The 26,999-nt window shown below is 59.3% G+C and overlaps 2 protein-coding genes across 2 annotated transcripts; one reads left to right on the top strand and one right to left on the bottom strand.

The window, feature by feature from the left end:
- Positions 1–7,675: 7,675 nt before the first annotated feature.
- Positions 7,676–8,674, top strand: LOC148106799 (melanoma-associated antigen 4-like). The gene has a single exon (XM_087859664.1). It carries the CDS (start codon positions 7,676–7,678, stop codon positions 8,672–8,674), a length of 999 nt encoding a protein of 332 aa, XP_087715790.1.
- A 14,084-nt stretch (positions 8,675–22,758) lies between these two features.
- LOC123796893 (heat shock transcription factor, X-linked-like) lies at positions 22,759–26,095 on the bottom strand. Its single transcript, XM_045804474.2, has 2 exons — positions 24,702–26,095; positions 22,759–23,516 (listed from the first exon to the last, which is right to left on the bottom strand). Exons 1-2 carry the CDS (start codon positions 25,293–25,295, stop codon positions 22,821–22,823), a joined length of 1,290 nt encoding a protein of 429 aa, XP_045660430.2. The 5' UTR covers positions 25,296–26,095; the 3' UTR covers positions 22,759–22,820.
- Positions 26,096–26,999: the final 904 nt, after the last annotated feature.

Consider the following 26,999-nt stretch of genomic DNA (forward strand, 5'->3'; position numbering starts at 1 on the left):
TTGTACTATAAAGGTATATATATGTATGTATTTATATATATATATCACTGTGGAGAGGATCCTTTCTTGTATCGCATGCATCAGCTTGCTCACCTGTACATATACTCTGCCACTATCAACCTTCGCCAACAGTCACTCCTCTTGTCACAAATCAAAGGCTGGGAGTGATGCGGAGCAGCAGAAAATCTCATCCTCACGTGGTGGCTATGAAAACTGTTCAACCAGTTTGAAGATAATGCTGCAGTTTCTTATACATGTACACATATTCTTACCATAGGATCCAGCAGCCATATGGGTATTTACCCAAAGAAGTTGAAAACTTAGGTCCACACAAGAACCTGCACATTGATGTTTACACCTGCTTTTCTCATAATTTCCTAAACATAGTTGCAACCAAGGTGTCTTTTAGTAGGTTAATGGATAAACTCCAGCACATCCAGATAATGGAATATTAGGGGGCACTCCAAAGAAGTGAGCTATCAAGCCATGAAAAGATTTGGAGAAAACTGAAGTGCCTCCTATGAAGTGAAATGATCAATGTGGAAAGGCTGCATTTTGTATGTTTCCAACTCAATGACGTTTTATAAAGGGAAAATTACGGAGACAGTTAAACGATCACTGGCTGCCCAGGTCTGTGTGGGGTGGAAGGAACCGGCAGAGTTGTGGAAATGCTCTGTCTGACACTGTCATGACGGATACATGTCATCCTACTTTAGTCCACACCCAGAGAAAACAAATACCAGGTGAGAACATTAGTGGGTACTATGGGCTTTGGGTGACTCCGATGAATCGACAGACCTTCGACCGTTCCTACCACCGTGCCACTCTGGTGGGGGATGTTGATATTATGGGAGTCTATGTAGGTGTGAGGCAGTTGATAAGTGGGAAATCTGTGTACATTCCTACCTGTTTCTGTGCACCTCAATGTGTACTAAAAAATGTAAAGTCTTTTAAAAGACACACAATGTGACCAGCAATACCTGAGTGACAACACAGGAGAAAGCCGTGGGGGGACACTTCAGAGTACTGAGCTGGTCCTTGTGTCTGGGGTGGGGACGTGGGGAGCAGCGGGGTTGTGCGGAGGGAATGTAGGCTGCCTAGATGAAGCCGACAGCACGGGAGTAGGAACAATTTTCAACTTCTGCCCCTACTTCCTTGCACAAATCTGATGCAGGACCTCAGAGGACACATGCCGGTAGCCCTGGGGAAGTATCAGGACAGCAGAGAACACGGCACTGATGGAGGCAGATGGTTGTGCATTCTGCGCTTTAGCTATCTAACATCAGCTTACTAGGTGAGGATGGTCCTTTCAAAATATTGTTTGAAGAAGATATAATGACTAGACCAGAAATAGAATAGTGAGTATCAAAACAAATGGCGGAGAGTATGAGAAGTTAGTCTTTCATAAAGGAAGTATACACACAGTCCACACATGTATAAATACATACCTATATAGATGCAGCTATATCGAGAACATACATGCCTATGTGTCCGTGGACGTCCATACCTATGTGGTATGTGCGTGCATGTGTGCTAAGCACATAGAAGGTACACACGTCATATAGGAACATATGTAGTACACACACTCTGTGGAGATGGACAGTGTGTTTCTTACCATGAAGGAGCATGACAAAGGAAAACCCACTGCAGTGGACCCTGCAAGAGTGGACAACCCTGACACGGGAGGCCCCAACCCCAAACCTCCTGCAGCTGCTCAGCCTCTTCTGTAAACTGAATCTTCAACAGAATGTGTCTGAAGTCTGGCTGCTGGCGAAGGGACCCCTGGGAAGCAGTGCTTCTCCTCTGACCCTGCCCCAGGGTCATGGGCGCCGCAGCTCCACATCAGGCATCTGTCCCGTGACTGCGTGTGTCACACAAGGGTAGAGGAGGGCCTCCTGGGTGAGGACAGAGAGATCGCATGTCCCAGAACACTGGGGGTCACCGGCCCTGCTGTGTCCCTGCCAGCAGCCCTGAAAGACGAGGACCCGGTGGGCAGGTGAGGCACGAGCCCCCCAAACGACCCCTGAAGTGCTCAAGGATGTCTGAGACTAAGAGCCTTGGGCTAAGGGGCACAGACTCAGGTCTGCGGAGGGCAGGGGCCCAGCCCTGCCAGAGCCCAGGTAAGGAGACCAGGGAGGACCGGGGGACCCCGGCCCTGCACGCTCCCCTCTCCTCCCCCACCTACCCCCTCGCCGGAACCCATCGCCGCCCGACGTGCTGGCGGCCCTAGGGGACCCCTTCCTAAGGGGTCCGGAAGTGATGAGCTCCGACTTCCGCCTGGGAGGGCTGAGAGCAGCAACGACCTCCGCGTGAGGGAGGCGGGATCTAGGTCGGCTGAGGAGAGGCGTGCAGGTAGACCCACCCGTGAGGGAGCACACTGGGGGTGGGGGTGGGGCGCCCAGGAGCCAGGTGGCCCCTGCCGGCAGCCCCGAGAGACCGCGGGCAGGGGCAGCGTCGTCCGGCTGCGCCCCTCCCGCCGGGGCCCAGGACAGTGGCCACGGGTCCCCAGAGGGACGCGCCCAGGCCCTCCCTGGAGCGGGTGGTGGGACCTGAGGGAGAACTGTGGGGCCCACCCTCCCCCGCTTCGGTCCAGGCACTGGGTTCCTGGCGCGGCCGGGCCCTGGGGGTCCCTAGGGAGGGTGGCCACAGAGGGCGTCTGGTGAAATGCACCTCGGGGATCTGAGGGAGCTTAGGACCTTGGTCAGAGGGGAAGGATGCCAGGTCAGGAAGAGGCAGGGGCAGAGGCAGGCCCAGGGAGTCCAGGTGGGGACCGGGTGGGGACGGATCGGGGGCAGGACCCACGGACTCAGAAGCAGGGGACAGAGGGGACCTCACCGAAGTCGGGCCCCAGGGTCAGTCCAGGAAGGACCCTGGGCGGGATGGGGACACGTGGCCAGTGCGTCGGGACTGGTACATCCAGGTCTCCCGAGAGACTGGGGGCCTTGGTGGAAGGACCAGGGACTCCCTCAGGTGGGCAAGGGGAGGACCCAGGTCCTGCTGGGCGTCATGGGGAGGACGCAGAGGGAGGACCGCGGGACGCTAGACCCCAGCAGAGTCAGTCAGGGAAGGTCCACGGGGAGGGGGGGAGGGGGAAGGTGAGAACACGTGGTGAGTCCGGACTTCCGCATACGGGTCTCAGAGACCCTGGTGGCCTTGGTGAAAGGAGCAAGGCCCTCCTAAGGTGGGCAGAGGGGACGGCCCAGGTCCTGCCGGCCTTCGTGGTGAGGAGGCAGAGGGAGGACTGCGGGACGCTGGACCCCAGCACAGTTAGTCAGGGAAAGTCCATGGCGGGGAGGGGGAGAAGGTAACACGTGGTGAGTCTGAACTTCCGCATACGGGTCTCTGAGAGACTAAAAGCCTGATGGAGGGAGCAGATGCTCAGGTGGGCAGAAGGGAGGGTCTAGGTCATGCTGGGCAACATGGTGAGGATGTAGAGGGAGGACTGCAGGATGCTGAACCCCAGCAGAGTCAGTCAGGGAAGGTCCATGGGGGGGGGGTGAGATGGGAAAACGTGGTGAGTCTGGACTTCCGCATACGGTTCTCAGAGACATTGGTGGCCTTGGTGGAAGGAACAGTGCTTCCCTCAGGTGGGCAGAGGGGAGGATCCAGGTCCTACTGGGCGTCGTGGTGAGGATGCAGAGGGAGGACTTTGGGACCCTAGACCCCAGCAGAGTCAGTCAGGGAAGGTCCATGGGGAGGGGGGGGAGGGGAAGATGGGTCCACGTGGTGAGTCAGGAGTTCCACATACGGGTCTCTGAGAGACTAAAGGCCTGATGGAAGGAGCGGATGCTCAGGTAGGCAGAAGGGAGGGCCCAGGTCCTGCTGGGCGTCGTGGTGAGGATGCAGAGGGAGGACTGCAGGTCGCTGGACCCCAGCAGAGTCAGTCATAGAAGATACATGGGCGAGGGGAGTGGATTGCCGGCGGGGGGGGGGGGGGGCGCGGATGGGAACACGTGGTGAGTCTGGACTTCCGCATACGGGTCTCTGAGAGATTAAACGCCTGATGGAGGGAGCCAAAGCTCAGGTGGGCAGAGGGGAGGGTCCTGGCGCGAATCGAGAGGAGACCAGGGATGAACCATAACGGAGGACAGAGGGGACCCTGGCAGAAGTCCGCCTAGGATGGCAGTCTAGGGAGCCTACCGGGCGGGATGGGAACACGCCGCCACTGGGGCCGGACTTCGGCAACGTGGTCTCCCGAGAGAATGGGGGCCTCGGAGGAAGAAGTCTGTCTTCCATCCGGTGGACAGAGGGGAGGGCCCAGGTCCTGCTGGGCTTCAATGTGAGGATGCAGAGGGAGGACTGAGAGACCCTGGTTCCTAGCACAGGGTTTCTATGAAGGCCCCTGGTGCGGGATGGGAACACGTGGTGAGTCTTGACTTCTGCATCTGGGTGTCCGAGTGATAAAGGGCCTGTGGTAAGGAGCAGATCTCAGGTCTTTAGAGGCGAGGGCCCAGGCGCTTATGGGCGTCAAGGTATGAACCCTGAGGGAGGACAGAGGGGAACTCACAGAGGTCAGGCCCTAGTGTCAGTCCAGGAAGGCCCCTGGGCGCGATGGGGAAACGAGGCCAGTGTGGCTGGACTGGTGCATCCGGGTCTCCCGAGAGACTGGGGACCTGGTGAAAGGAGCCAATGCTCAGGTGGGCAGAGGGGAGACCCCATGGCCTGCTGGGCTTCATGCTGAGGATGCAGAGGGAAGACTGAAGGACGCTGGACCCCAGCACAGAGGCAGTGAGGGAAGGTCCGTGCAGGGGGGATTGGAGGTGGTGAGTCAGGACTTTTGCATCCCCAGTGTCAGAGACCCTGGGGGCCTGGGTGGAAGGAGCAGGGCCTCCCTCTGGTGTGCAGAGGAGAGGGCCTAGGCAGTAACCCGAGTCAAGCTATGAACTCTGAGGGAGGACAGAGGAGATCTCCCAGGGTTGGGGCCATAGTGTCAGTCCAGGAAGATCCCTGGGGGCCATGGGGATGCATAGCGAGCCTGCAGATCCAATTCTGGGTCTCAGGAGTCAGGAGGCGTGCGGTAAGGAGCACGGCCTCAGGTCGGAAGGCTGGGAGGGCCCAGCTTCTGTCGGGAGTCAAGGTGAGGACCAGAGGGAGGACAGAGGGACCCTAGGCCCAGTAGGGAATCAGTCCTGGGAGGCCCTTGAGTGGGACAAGCATGACATGAGGCGTGTCCTGACTTCGGCTCTGGGTCCCAGAGACACTGAGAGCTTGTTGTAAGGAGCGGCCTTCAGATGCAGGGGTGAAGGCACAGGCCATCCAGGGAGTGCAGGTGGGCAATAGAGGACAGGCCTAAGTGACCCGAAGGAACCCATCTCAGGGAATCCCTGGCCTTTGTTGCCTGATGTGCCATCCAGGATCGTTTCCCATGGTTCTCAGGGCAGCGAGGGCTTTGGTCTGAGGGAACAGGCCTGGAGACAGCAGAGAGAGGAACACAAGATGTGCTGAGGCTCAAGCTAAGATCCCTGAGGGAGGACTCAGGGAGGGACCTGGACTCCAGAACAGGGACAGCGCACTGAAACCTGCCCCTGCTGTCAGCCCTGTGAGGCGTGTTTGTGCCAAGTCCACAGGCAGTGTGTCAGGACGTCCGCATCCAGGTCTGACAGAAGCGGGGGCCATGGTTTAAAAAACGAGGGGCAGGGGCTAATGGGACTGGATGCGAGGACCCGGTGGGAGGACATGAGCGACCCTGAACCCCAGAACAGCATCAGGCCTGGGAAGCCCCTGAGCGGGAAGAGGACAAGTGGCATGTCCAGACTTCCACATCCGGGTCATAGAGCGTCTGGGGGTTCGGGTAAGAGGCAGATCAGGGTCAGCAGCAGGGAAGGTCAAATCCTCCCGAAGTCAAGGCGAGAACCCTCAGGGAGAACTGCGTGGACCCTGGACCCCAGAACAGAGTCACCGACGGGAGGCCATAGGGCAGCTGTCGCACCCCCACATTTGGCCTTGGATCTCACGGATGCGTGGGGCGGTCAGAGGGGAAAGGACTGGGGACAGCACAGGGCAGTCCCCGAGGGATGCAGGGTGAGCGTTGAGGACCTTAGAGCCTAAAACAGACAGTGATTTTGTTGCCCGTGGGCTCCTTCTTGGATGTCCCCCAAGCTGGGGGGAACATCTGAAGTGTTCTTGACTTCTGCACCCAGGGTCTGAGGGAGGTGAGAGCCTTGGTCTGAGGATTGTGGCCTCAGGTCAGCAGAGGGTGGAGCCCCAAGACTCTGAGGGAGGACTGAGCAGACCCCCACGCAGACATAGGGGTCCCAAATGAAGTCCTGCCCCGGTGGCCAGTCCTGCGAGGCCAGGCTGGGAGTCAAGAAAAGTAAGCACCCCACTTTCTCCCCTGGGTCTCCGCGGGGTGGTGGCGTTGTTCTGCAGGATGCATGCTGAGGATAGGAGAAGGGATAGTTCCAGCACCTGCCGAAAGTAAACGTGAGCACCTTAGGGACAAAGAGTGGACTCCTGCCCCTGGACAGAGGGACCAACCCCCGATCTGAGTTCCTTGTGAATTGGGTGGGGTGCAGGGGGAGGGCGTGGATTGCTGCGTCCTCACCCTTCTCTCCCAGCTCTCAGGCACGAGAGGACCATGCTGGGAGAGGTCTCAGTCAGGTCATCTGAGGAAGCCCTCCTGGGAGACACACAGGAGTCCCTGGTACTGCCAAGAATCCATGTGGGGACCCCTGAGAGAGGAGGGGCTGGGTCCGAACCCACCCCTCAGGAAAAGGAGGAGATGGCCTAGAAATCTGGCCAGGCCCTACCTGAGAACCCTGGGAACCCTGGGTGGAGCCTGTTGGGCTGAGCCCCTCCTCCTCTCCAGATCCCTGGTCTCAGGGAGGGGAGGGCCTGGGCCTGGGCCTGAGGGTCTGGACTCTAGTCAGTGGGGGAGGCAGGGACCTTGGCCCTGGCCCTGGCCCTGGTGGGGATGGAGGTGAGAAATGAGGGCATGCCTCCCACAGCAGGATCCCTAGGGACCAGGCTTGCCCTGCTACTTCTCTCAGCCATGGGGAGACAGGAAATGGTGGGCTAATTGATTTTTCCCTCTGGCGTCCTCCGGAGATGAGGCCTCAGCACAGGGCGGGTGAGAGTTTTCCCAGGCCTTCCGTGGGGTCAAGGTATCGACCAAGAGGCACACCCATCCCAGCACAGATGGAACCCCGAGCCTGGCCATCCCTGGACATCCGTGACAAGCCCTGTGGACCTTTGGCAGTTGTGGCCAGATGTGGGCCTCCTAGCTTACCTTCTGTGGAGTCTCAGGGCTGCGTGGCCTTGCTGTGATCCTTTGGCCTCAGTCCCACGTTGGGTGGGGCCCAGGCTCTGGCAGGGGAAATAGCCGCCTCTTGAGAGGCCAAGGAGGGGACCACCCAGCCTGGACTGGTGGGGACCTCACAGAGTCCGACCCAGCCCTCCTGTCTGCACCCTGAGGTGCCCCTCCCTTTCTCCTCCAGGGGCTTCAAGAACTCAGAGTCGAGGTCTCTGCCTGAGGCAGGAGTCCCTAAGGTCACAGAGCAGGGGAGGCGCAGGGGAGTGCCACAGGTCAAGGTGAGGACCCAGGGGCTTGCCCTTCCCATCCTCTCCTAAGCAGGAAGCAGCCCACTGTCAGCTCTGGGACCTCAGGCCTCTGCAGGCCGGCTGGACTCTGAGGAGCCATCCCACCTCTGTCTTCAGGTTCAGCCCGACAGGCGCCATGTCCCTGGGTCGGAGGAGTGAGCTCTGGCAGCTGGAGGAAGACCCAGTCCCGGCCCAGAGCCTGGTGGAGGCACAGCTGTCCGGGGCTGGGGAGGAGGGGGGCCCATGTCCCTCCTCCTCAGCCTCTGCCTCCTCCCAGTCCAGCCCCTCTCGCATCTCCTGCTCTGCCCTGTTTCTGGGCCCTCCGGAGGAGGGGTCTGCTGCTGGGGGCCCGAGTGCTCCCCAGAGCCCTCAGAGTGCCTGCCCCTCCCCCACTGGCCTGGCAGCCACTGCATGGGGCCAGCCCCACCATGGCTCCAGCAGCCCAGATGAGGAGGGGTCAAGCGGCTGGGAGGAGCCCGAGGAAGCCCAGCCCCTGCTCCAGGACACAGTCCAGGGGAAGGCTGCTGACCTGGTGGCATTCCTGGTGCTCAAGTATCTCACCCAGCAGCGCACCAGCCAGGCAGAGATGCTGGAGGTGGTCGGCAACGACTACCAGGACGCCTTCCCCGTGATCTTCGGCCAAGCGTCCGAGTGCATGCGGCTGGTCTTTGGCGTGGATGTGAAGGAGGTGGACCCCAGCGACCACTCCTACATCCTGGTCACCGTCCTGGGCCTCACCTGCGGTGGGCTGCCGAGCGGTGAGCAGGGCATGCCCAAGACCGGCCTCCTGGTGGTGCTCTTGGGGGTGATCGTCCTGGAGGGCGACTGTGCCCCGGAGGAGAAGGTGTGGGAAGTGCTGGGGGTCATGGGGGTGTATGCCAGCAGGGAGCACGTCATCTACGGGGAGCCCAGGGAGCTCCTCACCAATGTCTGGGTGCAGAAAGGGTACGTGGAGTACCGGCAGGTAGCCGGCAGCGACCCTGCCCGCTACGAGTTCCTGTGGGGTCCCAGGGCCTATGCTGAAACCAGCAAGTTCCAAGTGCTGGAGTATTTGCTGCGGGTCAGTCGCGGGCAGCAGCCATCGTCCCTGGCCCTGTGTGAAGAGTCTGTGAGTGATGAGGAAGAGGGGGCCTGAGCGCCAGGGGTGGCCAGGCCCTTTCCAGGCTTTGGTGGTAGGGGAAGTTTCTCCTGCGGGATGCTGGGCTGGAAGTGAGGCTGCTTGCTGGTTCTTTCCTGTTAGTGTTTGTTTGTGTGTGTGTGTGTGTGTGTGTGTGTGTGTGTGTGTGTGTGTGTGTGTGTGAAGAAGCAGCCCTGGGCTTTCTAAGGTGTGCAGGGCCAGGGAGGGTTGGGAGAAGAAAGCGGGGCAAGGAGCCTCCTTGGGGGGGATGGGTGGGGGCTGTTCTCTGTGATGACTCCCACACCCAGAGTTTGGTGTCCTCGAGGAAGCTCTCCAGTGGGGTTCCTTGGTACAGAAGGTTTCATCCGCTTTGGCGGCTGAGTGTGTGAGTGACATACCTCCCCCAAAGCATTTGTTCTTACCCAGTTCAAGAGTTAAGAGTTTTGTCATGTTCTCGGGGTACCTGGGTGGCTGTTGTTTAAGCATCTGCCTTCAGCTCAGACCATGATCTCAGGATGCTGGGATCGAGCCCCACATTGTGCTCCCTACTCAGTGGGGACTCTGTTTCTCCCTCTCTCTTGTTTGTACTCTCACTTTCTCAAATAAATAAATAGAAATCGTTAAAAAAATGAGTTTTGTCATATCCTGGAAACCAGCCTGGGCCCCTTGCCTCATTGTGCTCAACCGAACTCACAGGGCATTGGCCTAGGGAGGGGTTGGAAAGGCGAAAGAACAGAGCAGGCAAGGGATGGGGGTCAGGGACTGGCGAAAGGAAAGTTTGTCGATTCTTGCTTGTGATGCTTTCCTGTCTGTCACTGTGCAAATGCCAAAGGCACATGCAGATGTGTGCTCCTGCATTGGCTTGGTCCTTCACGAAAGGAGGAGAAACGTCCTCTCAGCACAGAGGGAGCCCTGCTCGCTGGCTCCTTGATTCCCAGATAGGGCTGAGCTCTGCTCTCTGGAAGGCCCTGTGGGTGAGGAGTGAGAACACCAGGAGAAGCAGGACCCGTCCCAGGCATAGGGGACTGTGTCCAGCAGCCGCGGTGCTGGCAGGAAGGAGGGGAAGGATGCCCTGAGCCCTGTAGAAGAAGGGGAAGCAGGGTGAGGGGGTGTGGCTCCTGGGGCGAGCACTGCAGTGCAAATGCCCCTGGCCCGGCCTGGGTGGCTGGGGAGACCAGAGGGGCGCCATGATGGCTTCTGTGCAGCTGGTCACCAGGAAGTTGGTATGTGACAGTGACGGTATTTGGATATGGGGTCCTTGGGGAGAGAGCCATGTCTGAAATGGATAAATGGTCTGAGCAGTTTGCATTGGATTCTGGAGAGGGCCGAGTACTGTCCTGCGGCAAGAAGGGTCAGTGTGCTGGGCCGCTGTCCCGTTGCTTTTGAAGTCAGTGATGATTTAGTGGCTTTATCCCTGTCCTCTCCAGGAATGTTCTGTGAATGACACTCTCTTTCCATGGGGGAATGGAGAAGTCACTTACAGCCCTTCTGTCTCTGGGCTGGGGGACCCCTCGCTGTCTCCTAGGCCATGAGAGTTCCTTCGGGTTTCCTGGAGTTCTCCATGGCCAGTCCTAAACAATGGCTGGGTGTTAGTGGGAAGGAATGATGGAACACCAGAGGTCTGAATGGAAGAGGAGCTCAAAAGAGGAACCGAGTTGGTCTTCTCCTGTTACTGGGGGTCGCACTGAGTTAGTTGCACTGAGCTGGGCAAGAACCCCTGCCCCACCCTCACCCTAATGGAATGATCTGTCCCCCTGGAGGCACATATGCAGAGAGCACGATCCGCTTTGTTCTCTGAGGTGCCACTTGAACTCCAATTCCGTGATACGTCACAGCAAGGGAGAATGTTTGGAGGAGGGGGTGTGGTGGGTGGAGGTCAAAGTAACACGGGGCAGATCTCCCAAGCACCACGGCTCCACGTCCGCCAGTGTGCGCGTGTTCGGACCTCTCCCGAAATGGGACAGCAACAGAGACTCCCAGGTTAGGGTTCCGACCTTTCATCAGAGGAAAGAGAACATTCTCAGCCTCCTGAGATTTGGGAGGTTATTACCATGGGAAGTGCAGAAAGGGGCTAGGACGTGAGGAGGGCGATCACCCCCACTGAGGTGCAGTGAACCACAGCCACGTGACTGTGCAAATTCGGGAAAGTTAGATGCAATCCTGCCCTTGAAGCCCATGCCCCTTGGTAGGTGGGCACTTGGAAAAGGTGAGAATTTCAAGTAAATTAGACTTTCCCAGGCAGCCCTCTCAGAAATGAGGGGGGTTTGCCACCACGAAGTAGGAAAGGTGCTTTGGGTTGAGTATGTAGTACACAGGAGTGAATCAGAGAGACGTGCAGTGCTCGGGCCCCTCTTCCTCCTGTCCCCAGCCTCAGGGGGACGCTGCGTTGCCAGTCCTCGTGCGCTTAAGAAGGCTCATGTGGCAGAATCACGTTTGTCACAGGCAGTTCTACAGGAGGCGCCCCAGGGGCCATGGATTCATTCTTTAGCCATGACGACACAGAACAGAGCGCTCTGTCTCCTCAGCTGGACCCCGGTGGCAGGCGGATTTACCCCTAGATGGGACATGCCTGCCGTGTGTGCCTTACTGCCCTGGGCAGGGCGGGCGGCGTTCCCCAGAGGAGCCACCGCTCAGGAAAGGGGCTGCAGGAACCCTTCGTGCCCCATGCACCGTCAGGTCTCTGAGCTAGCCCGGCAGTCGCCTCAGGGCCGTGATGCATCCCTTTGGGGAGCCCAGCAGCCAGCTCCCCATTGGCCGTGCTGGGATTGGAGGGTCCTCCTCCTGGGGTCCGGCCCACAGCCCCCATGTCCCCTGCTGCATGCACTACCCCGTCTGTGCTGAGCCTGGCCTCAGTCTGCAGTGTCTGGGCTGTTGTCCTCCTCTCTCCCCACTGCCAAGTGCTCACTCCCCAGTGCGGGGTTCTCTTGCACTCATCTTGCCTGGGGAGTCCCCAGACAGGAGTCCCCTCTCATCGTGGCTGTGCTTCCTAAAGAGCTGGCTGGACAGCCCGGTGGGGAGTGTCCTAGGGGCCCGTAAAGGACGGTCATCGCCATGTGACTGTGAGACTGTGTACCATGATGAGTTATTTTCAGAGGACTCCTGTGTACCACCAACCGTTTCGTGAAGCCGGTGGCCTTGTGAAGCTGACGCTGAGGCTTCGCTTCCCCAGGCAGAGCCAGAGAGGGGGTGTGCACCTGTCAGCCAACCCCAGAGCCAGCTGGGACCCCGGTGTCTGCAATCGGGCCGTTGGAGCAGAGGAGAGACTAGCAGAGGGCGGCGGTGGTCGCCGGGACGCTCCCCCACACACCCCATACACCCCCAGACTCAAACGAGGAGTTTGAAAGCAGCCGAGCAGGAGGGGGCTTCGGGTTCCCAGGCGGCAGGCTGTGCAGAGGGTCGGCCGCCCCAGGAGATGTGGAAGGAGGCGCACGCCCACCAGATCCCATCTGGACAGCCCTGGCCGGAGCAGGGGAGGCTCATGGGAGCGCAAACGAGACCGAGGTGAGCTGGAGCCTGGGCGACATCATGAGCCGGGTGCTCCTGGCCCACGTCCCAGGACCAGAGCCCCTGGGGCACTCCAGGATGGAAGCAGGGACACTGCATGCTGTCCTTGGAGGGAACGGACTTGGAGGGTGTGAGATGGTGTTTGATCCAGGCCCTCATGGACTGCTGGGATGTAGCCCTCAGGTCGCCCCCAGCCCCAGCACAAGGGACCCTCAGGGAGGCATGTCCAGGGTGCAAGGTTCTCTGCGTGGTGTCTGTGCTGCCACACATCGCCCAGGTCCCCGGCAGTTGTGGCCAGGGTGGGGCAGACCAGGCACCAGCCCCCTTGCCCGTCAGCCGGACGATGTGATGATCTCCAGATGGCCTGAGCCTACCCCCGGGAGGGGCTGGTTTGAGGTGTGTCAGCCCCGGTCCTGCTTCTCTCAGAAGCCCCCATTGCCCTGCCGAGGCCAAGCCTGCTCTGACACCAGCCTCCTCGGCAGGGGTCTGACCTTCAATCTGGCTCCCACCCACCTGCCCTCCTCTGGGACGAATATCGCGGGCACCTTCCCTGGGGCCCTTCATGAGCAAGTGGCGGGCCTCTGGGCCTGTACTCAGGTGCTGAGCTGGGGCTGAGCACAGGGTTAGGGCTGGGCCGATGGCGGGAGGTGAGGTGTGAGACGGGGGGCATCCGCAGGACCGTGTGAGGTGGCAGAGTCACGTTTGCCGAGCACCCGGACAGAGGGTCTGTGCCAAGTGTCCCCCCAGACACTCAGCCCCGTGGGGAAGCAGTGAGAGGCCCTAGACCCCGGTGCGTGGGTGTTTTGAACTGCTGGCCTGCTGTGTGCCTGACCTTCAGCCTGCCCAGGGGAGTGAGCCTGCAGGACAACGTTGGGCCACCCGGTCGGCTGAGATAGAAGGGGACCAGACTGGGCAGGGGCATGGGAGAGCAGAGGCCGTGCCTGAAGCCCAGGGCAGCCTTCGGTGGGCCATCGCTCCTACAGCCACGTGCGAGCGGGCCTTCTCCATCCTTACATACTGCGTCCGGGCCCCACTTAGCCTCCAGAGCATGGAATCGATTTCGGACAGATGGTGACCCCAAGGTGCTGGGAGAGGCCACGTGGGCAGCGTCCAGTGTCAGGCTCTCGACGGCATCGTTGCCTGGCTTTCCTGGGGTCCCCCACCTGAGTCATGGGACGTGCGTGAAGCATCGGGCCTGACGTCCCCACGCAGGGCAGCTGGAACCCCGCTGGTTGTGGGGAAGACCCCTCAGGCCAGTGCACGGCCCGGGCTCTGCTCCCGGAGGCAGCTCAGTGTGAACGTGAGTTCCGCCGCTCACACGCTGACCCGGCGGGTAAGCTCCCTAGGGCTCAGCTTCTGGCTGGGTAAAGCGGGCATAGTCTCAGTGCAAGTTCCAGGCCTTGCTGTGCGTTGTACACGCTGCCACCCGTACCTAAGGTGCTCGGCCCAGATTAGGTGTCCAGAGACTTAGCTTTCGCTGCTGTCTGTCTACGGTGTCCCTTTGCCCCGTGCCATGAAGATTCTGAAGCAGTCCGTGTCTGTCTTCCGATCCCTGTGTATGTGGGCTGATGGAGTCTTTCCTTCCCGCTGAACATCTGTGACCCAGGCTAGCTCCTCTCACGTGTCAGAACCGAGCAAACACGGTCTAGGTTGTTCTGGAGGCGGCTGGCGTGACGGTCAGGGCTGCTAGACTGGGCACGGAGCGTGCAGGGCGCTGGGGAAGGCATCTAACCTCCCCGGGCCTCCTCTCCTGCTGTGCCCGTCGCAGCCCAGAGCTCTGCGAGCGTGGCTTGGTGCCCAGTTTGAGGCTGTGTGTGTGAGAACTGCTTGAATGGACACCCCTACGGACGGTCTGACCCCCCCCCCCGCCTCGTGTGATGGACGCCTCCCGAGCATCTATGTTACAGCAGGCCGCAGTGGCGCGGGTACCTCGCACCCGCTCACGGGGTCCTGAGCGGGCTCCTCACGGCACAGGGGCCTGGGCGAGCACCCGCTGACCTCAAGGAGGCCAGGGCAGGGGCGGAGGAGACCATGCTGTCCACGGGGCTGGGCCCACAAGGCCTTAGAGGCCAGGCCCAGGCATGGAGGTGCCCCTTCGACGGGGTAGGACGCCGAAAACCTTGCGTGGAGGCAGGAGGCCATCGCACTTGTGTTCTGGGAAGGTCGCTCAGGTGACCGATGTGGGGGCTGCCAGTGGAGCTGGGCCCTGAGGGGATCCTGCCGTTGTCCAGATGAGATGAATGCCAGGACGTTTTAGGCCTGGCCGGGGGCTGGAGAGGAGGGACGGGGTCCCGAGTTGCAAGTGAGGCAGAAGAGGCCAGAGTGGTGGACGAATCGAGCTTGGGGGCTCATGGAGGGCAAAGGGCTGGGGTCTTCAGGGGGAAGGTTATCCTTCCCACTGCCTGGTTGTGTGTGCCTGTGTTTGCTTGATTTCTTTGCTTTTTAAAACAGGTTCGTCATCCATTTAATTTTTCCAAATTTCCATGGACTGGAGGTTGGGAGTTTCAGATTGGCCGAAACTTGCACGCCTCGTTGAGAGAGGCCCCATACACCGCTGCCCCAGTTTCCCCTGTGACTACCCCTGTGACGAACCTCTCAGATCAGGAGGGTATGTGAGTTGCGCCTGGGGAGCTCACGTCGATGCGATATTATTAACTAAAGTTCACCGTGCACTCGGGTCTCCTTAGTCCTCTGCTTGATGTCCCTTTTCCCATTCCAGCATCCCACCCGCGACGCCCCATTCCGTCGCATTGTCGCGTCTTCCTAGGACTCCTGCTGGCCTTGGGAGCTTCTCAGACGTGGTTGTTGATGCCCTTGACAGTTTTGAGAAGTCCCGGTCAGATACACTGTAGGATGTCTGTCCGTTGGGGTTTGTCTGACAGATTTCTCAGGCTTAGACCAGAGCTACAGGTTTCTGAGAGGAAGACCACTGAGCAAAGGGATTCTTACCACATCGTATGGAGGGTGGATACGGATTAGGAGGACGGTTTGTCACTGTTGATGTTGACCTTGAGCATGTGGCTGAGGTCGAGGCCATCAGGTGTCCCCACGGTAAAGAGACTCTTTTCTTTGCCCGTCCTGCGTTGTCCTGTTTGGGAGGAAGTCACTCTGCACAGCCCTGACCTCCGGGGCGAGGGACCATGCTTCCCCTCTTTGAGAGAGCACTGTGTACTTTGGTGCTTTGGCATTCTACTGCGGGGGACCTTTGTCGACTCTCGTGCGTTTGTGCCTTTCCCATTCGCCCGTGTATTTCTCTCACTGTGGACTCGAGGATGTTTTCTTTCACAGTTTAGGGCACGTTGCGATTTTCCTTTATTTGGTTGCTCAGATTGTTCCAGCAATGTGGTCGTCGGAAAGCGTCTCAGTTGCCTTCTGAGTCTCTCTGATGTACAGAGCTGTTTCTTTGGGTTTGTTTTTTTTTTTTTTTCCTTACCACATCCCTACTGTCTGGCACTACAAGATGCTCCAGGCTCTTTGTGAAATAATGCGATGTTGATCTCTATATCTCTCTATCTGTAGCTCTATGTTTTGTCTCTCGGACTTGTCTCTCTCTCTGTCTCTGTCCTTACCTGTAGTATACAGGTCTCCGGCTCCGGTTCCTGACACAGGGCTCTGAAAGCCCTTGTACACAGGGGAGCTGGGAGAATCTCTTGTCCTAACATGTAGGCCTTTGATGCCATGTTTGACACAGGGCTCCTAAAACCCTTGTCATTTCCCAAGAGATAAGAGCACCAGGAGCATTTTTGTTCTAAGCAGGTGACCCTGGGTGGGCTCCTGGATGACTCCTGGATGGGGGGCTGCTCACCAGAGAGGCCAAGCCATGATTAGAAGCTTGGAATGTTCAGCCCCATTCCCCCATTCTCCAGAGCGGGGAGAGGGGCCGGACGTGGCCTGAATAATCCATTGTGCCAACATGAGGAAGCCTCCATCAAATCCCAGTAGTATAGGGGCGTGGGGACCTTCGAGGTGGGTGAACACATCCACGTCCCGGGACAGTGATGCCGCCCAAGTCCACAGGGACAGATGGTCCTGTGCCCGGGTCCCTCCCAGACCTCCCCTGGTGGATGCCTCCATCTGGCCTTTCCTGCCCTTTAATGAAGTGGTAAGCATAAGTGTTGCCCTGAGTTCCGCGAGCTGTCCTAGCAAATCGTCGGCTCCGCGGTGGGAAGGCCAAGGGAACTTCCGATTTGTAGCCCACTCAGAGCTGTGGGTAACCTGGGGACCTCCTACTTGTGACCAGCATCTAAAGTGGGAGGCAGTCTTGTGGGACTGGGCCCTTACCCCGTGGGATCTGGTGCTTTCTCCGGGTAGAGAGTGTCGGAAGTGAATCAGTAATTGAATCGGGATACCCAGCTGGTGTGGCAGAGAATCGCTTGGTGCGAGGGCAGGGGGAGCCCACAGAAGTGTCAGAAGTGTTGTGAGTGTGGTAGCAGTGTGGGAGTAAAGGTCAAACACGTAGCAGGAAGAGTGAGATTTTGTTAGTCGCTCACGTTGCATATTTCCTGCCCCAGTCCTGGAATCGTCCGTACATTTAAGGAGCCCTGCTTCCTTTCCTTGAGGAATGGATTTAGAAGCCAAGATCTGCGTGCTAGCTGTGCCCATGCTGCTGGGGTGTTACTAGTTTAAGGCCCTCTCTGCTGACGGAGCGAGGAATCATATACAGGTGCGCTGACCCCTGTGTCCACATGTACCTATAAACGTTGCCATGGGTAATCGTCTGTTTCTGTAGGAAGCTAAACGTGGCCTCGTGCTGCTGACTCCACCTCTAATCTAGTACCCCCTGGATCATTCTAGCCTCCTGCCCTTGTTTATAAGTAAACGCCCCTTTCAACAGTGAGAAGCGTGGCTCCCACTATTGGCCAGCCATTCGCGTGTGTGTTCAATTCAAGTGGACTTTTGTAGCACTATCAGAATTGTTAACGTGGACGTACCGCCTCGGGAAACAGCTCCATGCACTAGAACGCAGTGGTTATGACATGCCCTGGGCCTCGAGTCTTACAGACTCCCTCACTTCCGGAGTGACTGAGGTGAGCACCTTCCCCCCACACCCGCCTGTAAGGGTGTTTCATACGTTTGTAATACATTTGCCAGAGTTGGAGTCCTCGGACAGCTGCGTTCCTGCCTGGCATTCCCCGGACCGCTGATGTGATTTCGTGCATGTGTGCCATTTGCATACGTGAAGGTTCGCTCTCGTGCCGTAAAGGTCAATGGGTTTTGACAAACCCATCATACCATGTAGTCACAAGGACGGTATTACACAGAACGGTTTCACTGTCGTCAACTATCCCCTGCCTTCACCTAGTTGGTCCTTCCTCCCTTCTCCCAAACCCGTGGCAGTCGCCAATCTTTTGAACCGGTTCTAGAAGTTTGCCTTTTCCAGACGCCGTAGACCTGGATTCATATACAGTATGCGGCCTTTCAGAATGATTTGTAATCTTTTGTTTTTGTTTTTTTTTTTAAGATTTTATTTGTTTATTTATTTGACAGAGAGAGAGAGAGAGCCAGCGAGAGAGGGAACAGAAGCGGGGGGAGTGGGAGAGGAAGAAGCAGGCTCCCAGCAGAGGAGCCTGACGTGGGGATCGATCCCAGAACGCCGGGATCACGCCCTGAGCGGAAGGCAGATGCTTAAGGACTGAGCCACCCAGGCGCCCCTGATTTGTAATCTTTTGAATCCTCTGTCTTTTTCTGTCAGTGAGTCAAGCTAAAGGTTGGTCACTTCTCCTCATCTTTTCAAAGAACACACTTTTGTTTGCATCAATTCTCCCTATTGTTTTTCTTTTTTCTTGTAAGGATTTTATTCGTAGGTCGTCTCTACACCCAGCGAGAGGCTGCAACTCACAGCTCCGAGATCGAGAGTCGCACGCTCCTCCGACTGAGCCGGCCAGGGCCCCTGTTGTTTCTCTGTTCTCTAGTTCATCTCCTCGCTCTCCGTTCTGTCTCCCTGCCTTCCTCGTGCTTGCTTTGCGTTCGCTTTGCTCTTTCTCTAGTGTGCCGACGGTGTGGGTTAGATGTTGGCGTTTTTGTTTCTTTGTGGTTCGCGGGCATTTACAGCTGTAATACCACAGGGCTGCTTTTGCCCCGCCCCACAAGCTTGGGCACGCTTGTATAGTGTTTGTTCGTTTCAAAGCCTTTTCTGGTTTCCCGTTGTTTCCCGGTGTGATGCATTGGTCATTGTTTGGCCGGAATTGCGGTCCGCCCCAAAGTCATACGTTGCCGCCAGACCGCTGGCATCTCAGAGTGTGGCCGTTGCTGGAGACAGGGCCTTTCAAGTGGCAACCGAGTTCAAAGGAAGCCCGTTAAAATGAGCTCTCATCCAATGTGTCCTCGGGGCAGGAGTAGGTTAGGGCATATGGAAGGAGACACCAGGGGTGGGGCGTGCATGCTCGCAGGGGGGACCATGGGAAGAGGCAGCAGGAGGGCGGCCACCTGCGAGCCAAGGAGAGAGGCTGTGAGAAGAGCCCACGCCCGCCAGCACCTGGATCTTGGACTCCCGACTTCAGAACTGTGAGGGAATCAACGTCCGTTGTTCGGGCCACGCAGTGTGTGGTCTTCTGTTGTGGCAGGCGTGGCCTACTAACACGCTTACCTGGGAATGCGCTGCTTGACCTCCATCTATTTGCAAGTTTCCCCCATTTCCTTCTGCGACGGGGGACTACTCTCCTTCCCTTTTGGCCAGAGAACACACCTTGTTTGATGTCAGTCCTTTGGAACTCTCTTCGGTTTCTGGAGGGATGTGTTGTGGTCGGGTACGTGGGCTTTCCTGGAGAAAGTGCACTGGAGAAGCATATTCAGTCTGTCGTTGGGGGGACTTCTCCAGAGCTGCCCTTACATCCCGTTGCTTCGAGTGCCATTCGAGTCTTTGATTCCCTAACCGAGCTTCTGGCTGGTCAGTCTCTCCTTCATTGACAGTGGGCTATGTCTGCTGGCTCGGGCTGCTTCACGAAAGGCCGCGCTCTGGGCGGCTTACCCAGCAGGCCTTCCTGTTCGCACAGTTCTGGAGGCTAGAGGTCCAAGACCCACGTGCCGGAAAATTTGGTCCCCGGTGACGGAAAGCCTCTCTTCCTGGCTTGTAGGAGACCTTCTTCTCGCCGTGCCCCTCCCACAGACTCTTTTTTGTTCGTAGGTAGGTCGGGGAGAGAGGGAGAGCTCTGCACTGTGTCTTCCTCTTCTTACAAGGACACTGGTGCCATCAGATTGGGGCTTATGACCCTTATGACGTTGTTTACCCTTAGTCCCCTCCCTAAGGGCCCTCTCTCCAAACACAGTGACATCAGTGGCAGCGTATGAATATGGAGGAGGACACACAATTCAGTCCACCACACGGGATAGTGAAGTCTCCGACTTTGATTGTAGAACTGTCTGTTTCTTCCTGCAGTTCTGTCTGTCTTTGCATTGTTCGCTTTGGGGCTCTCTGGGTTCTCAGGAGATCCCCCTGGCCTCCACAAGCTGTTGGATGGTGACCAGCAGGCATGGGAGCTGCCACCAGGAGAGACTCAGGGCTTCTCTGGCTCGGTGTGCACATAGACGCCCTTGTACCTAGGCTCCACTGTCCCCCCAGCCCCGCTCCAGCGGTGTTTGGGAAAGGGCCCTCGCTGTCCCCCGATGCCCGGGAAAACCAAGGAGTCCCGCCCAGGTCTTCCCCTTCCCTCTGTGCACTCGGGAGGCAGCATGTCCGTAGCTGTCGGAGGGCCCACTCCTTTGGTGCTCTTGAAACATCCCCCGTGCAGCGAGCCACTCTGCTGCTCGTTGCCCTCACCGAGCAGGCAGGCTCGGGACTGTCCTGCTCACCTGGGACCCAGCACTTTGCTAGAACTTGGCCGTTGAACGTGGGGCTGTGGAGACCTCGTGCTGAGTGCTCGGGGGCCTTGTCCTATCTTGTGTGAGCACCACAGCCCCCAAGGGAAGGGTGACAGCACTGAAGGAAAGGCCTGGCATCTGGGGCGACCATCGGGGTGACAAGCTGAGCCTGACATGTCGTTGGGTGACTGCTGCGGGGATTGCCCAACCATCGTGCCCCAAACTAACGGAGCATTTCTTTTGAGTGAGGGCGCCCACCATGCAGGGGAGAGCGCTTGGGGACCGTCGCCCCTGCTTATGACAGCAAGAAGGTGTGCAAACCTTTCGGCAAGACGTAAGCACGACAATCTTCGGCGCGGTGCTCCCGGTGACTATCGGCTTTGGCCCTACCCGAGAATGCCAGCGAGGGGCCGTGCTATCTGCCTGTCTGCTAAGGAGCAAAGAGGCGGACGGTATCAGCTCCGAGTGGCTGGACAGCAGGACCCCCTCCAGGGTGCAGTCGGACGCCGCCGTCCACAGAAGCGCAGCTTCCGCCCGCTCTCCCCCAATGGCGCTCGGTAACCCACTCCACATCCCTCTCCCCGGTGCATCCTGCCTCCCTTGTGCTCAGGCAGGAGGACAGGGTCCCCAGTAGGTGACAAGGTGGTCAGTAAGAGGGACGGAAGTGCAGGCGCGCATCAGCCTGAGTCAGCAAGAGAACGCCAGGCTATGCCCCGAGTGCTCCGAGTGGCCCCTGACTCTCTCGCCTCACTTGGGAAGAATGAAAGGGTGAGTCCCCTGAGTGCCTCCTTCCCTAATGGTCTGGAGAGACGGTTTTCCTGGCCCCTCTCGTCCATGATGGCCTGAGGTGGGCTCAAGCGTGGGGGAGGGGGTGTAAGAACTGGTGAGCAGCCTGGTTCCAGGTCCCCGTTTGTCTGGCTCTCCCCATTGAGAAGGCAGGAGACCGAGGAGGTGGGCTCCTGGCTGCCCTGTGCCCATCCACGGGGAGGTTCCAGGAGGCTGGGGCCGCCACTAGGCCATATCCGGGACGAACCCCACGGATCCCATCCTCATGCTGGCCTGGGTCCCCACTGCCCTAGCTGCACCCCAGTGCCATCACGGATGTCTGAGGTACTGGAGAAGCTGGGGGTCTCCCAAAGAGCTGATTGGACTTCTTTGCCAGGACCGCTCTGGGGGGAAAGGAGCTCCTCTGCCGGGTGGGTAGGGGCGTATGTGTAAAGGGTCCCGGGGACGGGCGGGGGAGGCGGGAGAGCACACTGCGCCCGGACCCTTGGGGGCCAGTCTGCGAGTGGCAACGCGGACCACCCCTGCCCATTTCTGACATCCTGTCCCAGGCCAAAGCGGTAGCCCGGGACACGTGTCTGTGCCTTGCGACCATGCCAGAGACCCTGCTTGTGTGGACGTGTGGACCAGACTCTGGCTGTGGCCTCTAACCAGCCTTACCTGCCAGTCTGTAGAGCGTGATTCATTTAGGCGTCTTGGCTCATAAAGGTTCACGCCAAAGCCCAACAGCTTTCCTCCCCCGAGAGCTCGGCGCCGAAGCACCGGCCAGTGTCAGTCACCACAGGCTGAGCCCCGTTTGGTCCAAAAGCCGGACAGGGCTTGACTGCAAGTTCAGCTTTTAAAGTCACCTGAAGACCAAGAATGTCAGGGGTCCTGAACCTCTGCAGTTGAGCAAAGAACAAAGAAACCAAGGTTTCCCCGACCCGTGCCATGCGGCCGTTTCCTAAGAGCTGTTGGGCCCTCACACTTTGAAATAGCGTCCTCCTGTATTTGTAGGCACCCCAGTGTCTCGAAAGGGCATTCCGAACAGTGGCCTTGCTTCTGTCGTCATGGCGACCCGCACTTACCACGTGTTCACCTGAACTGCCATCATGTGGAGCGGACCTTTTCAGCTGCTTTGTATATTTGGGAAGCGGGGGGGTCAAGTCCTCCCTCTGGACCCTGCCTTGCAAACTGAGGCGTCCTGAGCCTCAAGGTATCTAGGGGAAACAGGAGGCAATGGGGTGGGCGGGCCGCGCTCCGGGCAAGGTCTGTGCTCCGGTGGCAGGCGGCACTGTGGGCGCCGGGGGCTGAGAACTCCTTCGCGTGGGGGGCTGTGCTCACCGCTGCAGGCCGTTCCGCCACATCCCTGGTCTCTGCGCTCCGGAAGGCAGGAGCGTCCCCTCCCCGTCCGCCCCGCTCCCCAGTGGGGACCACCGAAATCTCGCCGGCCCTTGCTGCCTGTGTGTGCCCAGCTGGGGATCGCCCTGCTGTGAGGGGTTGCCCTGGGTGAGAACCGCTCTTCTCGGGGACTGGGCTGGGGATTTCTAAGGCTTGGCCGGGGAACAAGGTCTCAGCTCTTGGTGCCTCTCGCAGAAAGCCCTCTCTCGGGTCGCTGCTTCATGAGCTGTCACGGAACCACATGACAGCCCATGCCCTCCTTTGGGGCGACGGCCCAGAGCACCCAGTCGGTCTCTGTGGCCCCGGTGATGCGTGTTTCATATGGTGACTCTCGGGGACCCACACAAGGGCCCCAGCATAGCGGGGAAATGGGCCTGCATGGCCCGAAAAGCGCTGCCATGCCGCTCACTAGGCCAGCAAAGCTAGGTTCTCGTACCCGTCAAGCGCCACAAAGAGCCCTTTTAATGAGTGGATGCGGAACCTCCGAGGGGCCTGACTGAGGGTCTCCCGGGCCCCTGCATTCTGCCAGGAGTGGTATTCTGCTCAATTCTTTACCACGCAAGCAGGAAGAGAGCTGAGAGCTAGCCAACTGCTAAGAAAGAAACATCACGGAGGCCACGAGCGCTTGGGTTCCTCAGAAAAGGGCTCCCTTTCGGAAGCGTTTTATTGACCTGCCTGATTTCCGTCAACATGACCGCCCCTAGCTGCCGTGGTGTGCCCAGCCGGGGTATTCTGGGGGCCCATTGGTAGGTGGCAGGTACGTGGGGAAACAGCGGCAGCCCGGACAGCAGTGGAAGGGGTTTGGGGGATGGGGAATCACAGTCAGGGAGGTGGCAGGTCCAGGAGGCACGCCAGGCACCCAGGGGTGGCACAGAGGCAGCAGCCCGGCCACGGGGAGCGGCGTGGCGGGCACGTGGAGGAACACGGGGGGCCCGGTGGCAAGGCCCAGCACCGGCCCGTAAGGATGCATGTGCACAGAGGGCAAGGTGAGACAGACCCAGGGGAAGGCTGCAGGCCCGGCCACGTCCGCCGCGAGGGGGACGGGCGCCTGGGCACCCTGGGGCTGGCCGTCTGCCGGCCGGCCTACTGCGGCGTGGGCATCTGTCACGGTGGGCCTGGCCGCCGCCCCGAGAATGACCGGAGGGGCTGACTGGCTCCTGACCCAGGCGGCGGGGACGTCCGGCTGTCGGCCGCTCACTGGCTCCAGCTGGTCCCCAGCAGAGGACAGGACTCCCTCCGGTCGCAGGCTGGCTGTAGGTGCCGCCGGGGCAACGCCCAGGGCTTCAGGCTTGCTCTCCATCTGCCTCAATGCGGATTTAACGCCGACTCTCCTCTTCATCCTCAGGAGCAGGTGAGGGCAGTCTCTCTTAAAGAAGGGGCTCCTGTAGAATCGTAACTGCGGTGCAAAACGTAAAGGGGAGAAGAGCGCCCAAGTCACAACAGAGCTGATCGCCCAGGCCAACAACAGTCGAGGCCCCTCCACGCTCTAACCCAGCGGTCCGGCCCCAGGCCTCTGGGGAGCAGGTCACAGTCCGGAGAGGAAGCCGGGCGCTAGCTTTCGCGTCCTCAAGGCTAGCTCACAAGGGACTCCCACGTCACCCTTGGGCAAGGGCTACAAGTGGCCGACTGGGGTCAGCATCCAAGTCCAAAGAAGGGTCGGGGGGTGGGGGGCTTGGAGTTTGCCCACGGGGCAGGAGACTGGGCGGCTTTCCGAGCAAGCGTGGGCCGGCCGCAGGATCGCCCCCGGGGCTGGGGGTCCCTGGATCGCGGCCTCCAGGGGCCCGGCTGAGCTCGGGAAGCACGCCCATCCATTCAACCCGCCTCAGGCTCCCAGGAGGGCTTTGGGGCGAGCGCTGCCCCCAGCGGAGCCAGGGGACAAGGCTATTCGCAAAAAGGGGCCTGTCCACCCGCCTCGCTGCCGGCTTAGAGCCGCGGGAGTCCTGTGCGCGCACACACAGCCCCTGGTGACGTGGGTTCCCCCCCCCCCAAGGGCAGCCGGGTGCGAGGTCCAGTGTGTCCCGAGTGCTATGGAGCCGGGCTGGACAGGCAGCACTCGGTTGGGGGTGTGCAGAACAACACCTTCCCTGACATGTGCTGGGAATGACGAGCACAGTAAGTTTAGTTGGTGCCCATCCTCTCACAGAGACACCGGAGCCAAAGAAACAAACACAAAGAAACAGGAAAACGGCCGGGGGTCGGGGTGGGGGCGGAAGAAAGAAAGGAAAAAGGGAAAAGACCGTTTCTTCCTGGTGAGGAGAACTCTTGGGATCTACTCTCTGAGCAATTCCCAGTGCCCCCCCCCCAGTGTCAGCTCTGGTGAGCATGGGGTGCACCACGTGTGTCCTTGAAGAAAGTACCACCCCCCGACACACTGGACACCATCCCTAGCCCTTTCCCCACCTTCAGTCTCAGTCACTGTCACCACCGCGCAGAGGGGGACGCAGGCACCCGATTCCCAAGAGGCGGTCCTGGGGGCTCCAGCTCCCACCCCACCCCCGACCTCACGCCCCCCCCCACCCCACCGCCACCCCCAGAGCCTGGCGGCTGGGCCCCTGGCAGGGGCGGGGGCGTCCGCTGTTACCTTGCTCGGGACACAGACGGGCGCCCCTCCGGGGAGCAAGTTGGTGAGGCACGTGGATGTGTGAATGTCCTGCTGCAGTTTGCTGAACCCATAGAGGTTGAGCTGCCGGACAAAACTCTTCATACAGTCTGTCTGAAACACTTTGTTGGGGCCCTCCCTCTCCAAAACCTCCTCCTGAAACAGCTTCTCATTGATGCCTATACAGGTGCCATCGTTGTCCCACCAAATGGATGCAAACTGGCTGCTGTTGACGAGCTTCCACAGCTTCTTGGGAAAGGGCAGGTGGAGCAGATCGCCTTCTCCCGGGGATGGGGCGTCCCGGGTGGTGCGGGGCCTTTTGAACAAAGGCTCTTGGGTCAGGGCCTGGAAACCATTCTCCTCCAGCAGCAGCAGCCTGCAGCCGGGGTACCCGGCCGACACGGGCTGGGCCAGGCTGAGGGGAGGGTCTGGCGGAGGAGCGCTGTGCTGGGAGCTGGCGGCGGAGGCCGGAGCCAGGGCTTCTGGAGGGAAGGGCGGCGGCCCGCTCTCCTCCTCGCTAGCCATCCTGCCTTCTGGGGACCGGACAGTGCTGCGCGGCTGGCAGTGCCCCTTCATAACAGTGCAGCACAGGACATCACAAAGGGGCTCGGTGACTTGGGGGTGACATCACAACACAGCCAGCCGGTGACCTGATAAAGGGCCAGCCACAGGAGTGACCTGTCAGCTCACCAACATTCTGGGCACACACGGTCCCTCGCCGGGAAAGGGGACCCTCGCCTAGGCTTTCGAGTAACCCGCCAAATACGCGGGGCAAACCCCACACCGTCTTTGCGTCCTGCGTCTGTCTCCCGGGGGCCTGGCTGACCCACGCTGATGCGCTGCCTAGAGGAGGTCAGAGGTCATTCTCTGAGCCCCTGGGCCTCGAGAGCCCTGAACAAGAGGCACGCTTTCAAGCACCGAGCAAAGGCCGGGACGGGTGTCCACGGTCAAGGGTGCGGGCCACGGGGTCCTTTTAGCGTTGTCACGGCCAGGGTGCCGAGGTCCTCCCCGGAGACCCTCCTAGTTCACCCACGCTGTGGGTCACCAGAGGCCACAGGGCCCAGTGCCGCTTAGGTGAAGGGTTCGCCAGGTGTCCCACTGCCACCTGGCCGACTGAGGAGGAGGAGGAGGCCTTCTCCTTGCCTCCCCTCAGCCTGCACGCGTCCCCCTCCGCACCCCGCCACCGCCTGCCAGGCAGAGTCCCGGGCCCGCCGGGACGGGCAGGAGCCGCGGGCCTCACACCGGCTTCCTTTCCTTTCCTTGACCGACGTCTGCAGGGACGCTCGTCGTCCTGGTTCGTGCCCAGGGTTCGAGCTCCGCGATCCTCCCTGGGGCTGTGGGGCTGGGAGAATCAGCAAGAGGCGGCCATGCAGAGAAGCCCGTCTAGCACATTCTCCCCCACGTGCAGGGCCACGTCCCCCCAAGCACCCCCCTCCCCACCTCGATTCTGGGCGTGGAACTCGATGATCTTCCAGAGATTTCCATGAAGCAGAAATGCCTCCAAGCCGGAGGCTATTGTGTCTGAAATAGTCTGTGGCCTTTGGCTCCCCGCAGGGCCTCATTCCATCACCCGCAGGTACAAACCACAGGCCGAAACGCCCCCTGAGTTGAGTGCCCGGTAAAATACAGAGACAGCCAGGGCGAGCTAGACAGAAGTCACAGGGCAATTTATGCAAACGTAAGCAGTGCTCAGCCGCTGGTGGCACCGGGCAATGCCTCAGGCCCACTACAATGCCCATGGCAGCTTCAGACTGGCTCGGGGCTCGAGAATACTCTCGTAAGGCTCCCAAGCTGTCATGGTGGTGGCCGGGCGTTCCCCAGCCACTGGTCGGGTCTCCAGGGTGTCCGTCTTTCCGTCTACACTCTGTACGTTCAGGCTGTCCCTGAAGACTCGTTACAGATGTTCACCCACCCCCATGCGTCTTGCCGACCAGGGCAACTAGAGGTTTCCTTTGGTGGAAAGGAAGAGAAATTGTGGGAGAAAATAGAGGTTATAGCCGCCTATCACTGTAGCAAAATCTAATGAGTCAGAGGCAGGACCACTTTAAGGAACCTGGAGTTTCCAGCTCTTGGCTTCAGTGAAAACTGATCCCACCTCCAATTTCCCTTTTGTTGACTAATGTCCTAGAGAACAGATAACTTCCCAAGTCCTTTGGGTGTAGGACCCTGCCATGCACCCCTGATCCAAGACCTCGGTCTCTCTTCAATCTTCCCACATCCACATTTTTCGCCCCTTGAGTTCATACCTTGAAATACTTGAGATCGACAACAAAATTTCAG

The sequence above is a fragment of the Ursus americanus genome, chromosome X (genome assembly GCF_024610735.1).
Source record: "Ursus americanus isolate L20-20 chromosome X, mUrsAme1.1.p, whole genome shotgun sequence".
Lineage (NCBI taxonomy): Eukaryota > Metazoa > Chordata > Mammalia > Carnivora > Ursidae > Ursus > Ursus americanus.